General features: G+C 45.1%; 1 protein-coding gene across 1 annotated transcript; it reads left to right on the top strand.

The window, feature by feature from the left end:
• The first annotated feature begins 819 nt into the window (after nt 1-819).
• On the top strand, nt 820-4780 carry foxi2 (forkhead box I2). The gene is made up of 2 exons (XM_019862707.1): nt 820-1688; nt 4242-4780. Exons 1-2 carry the CDS (start codon nt 1229-1231, stop codon nt 4778-4780), a joined length of 999 nt encoding a protein of 332 aa, XP_019718266.1. The 5' UTR covers nt 820-1228.
• Nucleotide 4781: the final 1 nt, after the last annotated feature.

The following is a 4781-nucleotide window of genomic DNA, read 5'->3' as shown; positions in this document are numbered from 1 at the left end:
GGAGATTTTTTTTTTAAAATGACCTCTGAAAGACAACTTTCATGTTTTTGTTGTGCGGAGCAGGATTGTTTTTCATTGTCATTGATTGTCTATTTTTATTGATGACATTTTAAACTTGGATTACAAACACGAACGTTTCAGAAGTTCAATGCAAAAAGTGGAACACTGAATGAATTATTGCACGGAAGTTTTTTTTTTTCCCCCCATTCTCTAACTTTTTGTGGCACCGCGAAAGCAGACATCCAAAAGAGAGCCACTTTATGATTGATTGTGTTGAAGAAACGTTGACGGGTCGGTTTTGGCTCACGGCCAGCCTGTCGGGGTTTCTCCGCGGGAGGTTCGACTCACGTTTGTCGCCACCCCCCGCCTTGAGATGGGCTGACGAGCTTTTTTTGTCAGGACTTGCGCGTTGCGAATTGTAAAAACCGACAGACGAAATGGGTTCTCCGTGTTGTTTGAAGATTTTTTTTTTTTTTTTACGAATTGTGGGATTTATCATTTTCCTTCGCTAGATGTAACCAGATGAATCCAAAGTGGTATGCATTAAAAAAAAACTACAAGAACAAATCGACTTTAAAAAATGTGATCTTATCATCATTTATTATTATTATTATTGCCATTTGTAATTGGATATAGAGGATTGAAAATTCTACAAAAAAATCGACAAACAATGATATACTTATTTATATGTTGTTACTTTTTTTTTAATTGATTTTTTTAATTTTATGCAACCTTGTACTGAACACGAAACATTGGGACGGGAGGTGTTTTTACTTTGGCATTTTCAATTTTGTGGAAGCAAATGAAAACAGTCATATCAATCCAAAGCGTGATTTTAATTGATGTTTATTATTTTGTGGAGCCTAATGCAAACATAATCATATGGATCCAAGTTATGATTTTTTTAAAAGTCCATAACAACGGTATTTTTCATTCGTTACAGAGTTAGTTTAGTCGGCGTGAGGCTCAAGCCGAGTGAAAGCAAACTTGTCAGTTTCCCCGGGGCAGGTTCGACTCCCGGGGAGACTTGAGCCGTGTCTGGGGTCGACCACGCCCCCGTCGCGTGGTGATTGGCTGCCGAGCTTTTCGCCGTCAATGGCGTCAATACAATTCAAAGAAGTTTTGCACAGACAGCGCCTGACACTTGTTGAGAGAACCGGCCAAAAAAGACAACACCTCCACCTCCACCTCCGGCCGGCCGGCTTCGCTGCACCCCTCACCGGGAGTGATGATCGATCCCGAGTCCCATCAGCAGAACCAGCATCACTCCTCCGCACCCAAAGGCGCCCAGGAGCCCGCCGACATGGCCGTGTACTGCGACTCCCTGAGCGGCATGTACCACCACCACCACCACCACCACCATCACCATCCCTCCCACCACCACCACCACCAGCAGCAGCAGCAGCCGCCTCAGAACCTCCAGCCCCCCGCTCACCGAGCCGCCGGCTTCGGCCTGGCCGAGTACGGCTCCCCGCCCAGCCCGTACCTGTACTCGTACTCGGCGCTGATCGCCATGGCCATCCAGAACGCTCACGACAAGAAGCTGACGCTCAGTCAGATCTACGCCTACGTGGCCGACAACTTCCCCTTCTACAAGAAGAGCAAGGCCGGCTGGCAGAATTCCATCCGACACAACCTGTCGCTCAACGACTGCTTCAAGAAGGTGCCCCGCGACGAGGACGACCCCGGTACGTGAACGCACCACTCGCACTGGCGCCACCTTTCAAGGGCCGCTCCACTCGCTGCCTTGCACGAAGAAAATCGGAAACTTCTTCACTTGTCCAGCGCAACTTTCAATTCGTCTCATTTCTTGAATATACGGACGCACCACTCGCACTGGCGCCACCTTTCAAGGGCCACTCCACTCGCTGCCTTGCACCAAGAAAATTGGAAACTTCTTGACTTGTCCAGCGCCAACTTTCAATTGATCTCATTTCTTGAATATACGCGGAGCCACCGTTCATCGACCCACCCGGGATTGGTGAAAATTTACGTGATCAATTTCACACGCGAACGTGATTTTATGCTTTACCGCAAACACGTTTGAACAGAAGGCATCAAATCTATTGGAAAACCACAAGAGTGGATTGCAGTCGCACCTGTATCGTGTTCTCGTAAATTTTGACCCGTTTTAGCGCGGTAAATGTCATCTTTTAACGTCATAAATGTCACAGTATAACGTGATAAATTATACCGGATCATAACGTCGTTAATTTCGCGTCAATTTCATGACGTAACGTGATAAATTTTACGTTGCAACGTCATCCTTTTCATGGAAGAAAACGGTCAATTTCACGTTCCAACCTGATCATTTGTCACGTTCAAACGAGTCGCGTTTGCAAATGTGAAGGGCATTTCGCGTCAATTTCATGACGTAACGTGATAAATTTCACGTGGCGTGATACGTTTCACGTTGCAACGTCATACATTTCATGGAAGAACGCGGTCAATTTCACGTTCCAACCTGATCATTTGTCGCGTTTGAAAATGTGAAGGGCATCACGTTATGACGTGAGATTGAACTTTTTTTTTTCACCTGTTGTGGCAGCAACCCACTTCCGCATAAAATTCGGCTGCTTATTTTGACTTGTGTGGTCCAAGGTCATTGCTAGACTTGTAGTGATTGCACCAAATCAAAACAAGAGAGTTTTTTTTTTCACCTGTTGTGGCAGCAACCCACTTCCGCATAAAATGTCAACATCAAATTCGGCTGCTTATTTTGACTTGTGGTCCAAGGTCATTGCAAGACTTGTATTGATTGCACCAAATCAAAACAAGAGAAACAAACACATTTAAGCTTCTTAAAACACATTTTTTAAAAACACTGCAAACCTATTTCAACACCAAACAAAAATGGTACGACCAGCATTATTTTCCTTCATGAATTTTATTTTATTTTTTTGTACATTTAAACACATTTTTTAAAAACATTGCAAACCTATTTCAACACCAAACAAAAATGGTACGACCAGCATTATTTTCTTTCATGAATTATTATTATTATTTTTTTTTTTTTACATTTAAACTATTTATTTACACAACCGCTTCAATGTAACAATTTTGAAAATGCCTGCGCATCAAAGTTTAGTGTGTCACCAATAAGTTACATTGATTTTTCAATAATCCCCCAGAAGGAAAATTGAAACATTACAGTTTTACCTGGCACATTGTTGAAAATATAAGAAAATAAAATCACATTCTAAGCAACTGTACTCAAACCATGACTGTGGCATGTGATTTTTTTTTTTTAGTCACAGATAAAAACAGAGCAGCATGAAACAACGCAAGACATTTTTGTTGAAAAAAATAAAGTACTGAGGTCAATAGGTATCCCGCACGTTTCATTGTTTTATATTGAACAGGCGATTTGTAAACGCAGATCGCAAATGAAAGAAGAAATAAAGGCTGGAAATAACAAAACAAACTAGCCTCATCAGTTGAACACCCCCAAAACATTTGTACAGTATGTGTTGAAGTCTGAAATACTCTCCAATTCTAATACCCACACATCCATCAAGTTACATTTGAATTAGACTTATGAGATGACCACTCCGCCCAAAAATAAGATTTATTTTTGGGCGGAGTGGTCATCACGTTTGATTTCGAGGCAAAACCAACTTGCGCTTGTTTCTTGCATGTTACATTGCGTGTGATTGAAATTGTTTCAATCACAACCAGTTTGGACATTTGAGGCCTTCGAGGAAACTTTGAGATCATCCCCCCCACCCCCATCTTCTTTTTTTGGTTGGATTTTTTTTTTTTTTTTTTTGTGGGGGGCGGCATTTCTCCAATGGTTGCCTGAAAAAAAAATCCAGATTATTTTACAAAGTATAAAGTGAACAAAGTGATCTTTTTTTGTGTTACCTTCATGACTTTGTCCTTTGATATTTGTTTCAGTTTACAACAGAGAAAAACAAAAATCAAGATTATCTTTCGATTTAGGCTGTCGACATATAGCGTATTTAAACTGTCAACTACGGCAACCCAAGCCGGGTCCTCGCGGGCCGCCGTCCTGCCCGTTTTTAAGGTCTCCCTCCTCCAAGACACCCGCTTCAAACGCTCAAGATCCTGATCAGGCTTCTGCAAAGCTTGCTGATGAGCTGATCATTTGACTCAGGTGTGTTGGAGGAGGGGAAACATCTCAAAACGGGCCGGACGGCGGCCCTCGAGGCCCGTACTTGTGCCAATCGAAAAAAAAAAAGAAAAGAAATTCATGACAGATGTGAATGTGCACACTCCAGGCAAGGGAAACTATTGGACGTTGGACCCCAACTGCGAGAAAATGTTTGACAACGGCAACTTCCGGCGGAAGAGGAAGCGAAGGTCCGACCCCTCTTTAGCGCCGGCGTCGGGGGCCACCAAGATGGAGGACGGCGCGCGGGCTCCCACGCCCAAACCCTGCGACAGCCCCCAGCTCCTGGGCCCGCCCTCGCCCTCGGACATGGACGCCCTGAGCGAGAGCCTCAAGACGCCGTCGTGCTTGAGCAACTTTTACGGCGGCATGTCCACCCTGGCGGCGACCGGCGGGCGACCGGCGGGGCCGCTGGGCCTGCTCAACGAGCTGTCCAGCAGGAACATTAGCGCCTTGCAGGGCCCGTACCATGCGGGCGGCCAGCAGGACTCGGCCGGGTCTGAGCACGGCGCCGAGGGGCTGCACTTCAACCGCGGCGTGTACTACAACGCCTTTGGAGGGGGGCAGGGCGGACAGTTCAACAGCCACTTGTACAACAGCTTCAGCGTCAACAGCCTCATTTACCCCCGAGACGGGGCTGAGCTATAGG

Source organism: Hippocampus comes, unplaced genomic scaffold (assembly GCF_001891065.2).
Source record: "Hippocampus comes isolate QL1 unplaced genomic scaffold, H_comes_QL1_v1.1 scaffold250, whole genome shotgun sequence".
Lineage (NCBI taxonomy): Eukaryota > Metazoa > Chordata > Actinopteri > Syngnathiformes > Syngnathidae > Hippocampus > Hippocampus comes.
Note: the sequence above shows the minus strand (reverse complement) of the source record. Positions and strands in the feature narration are given on the sequence as shown.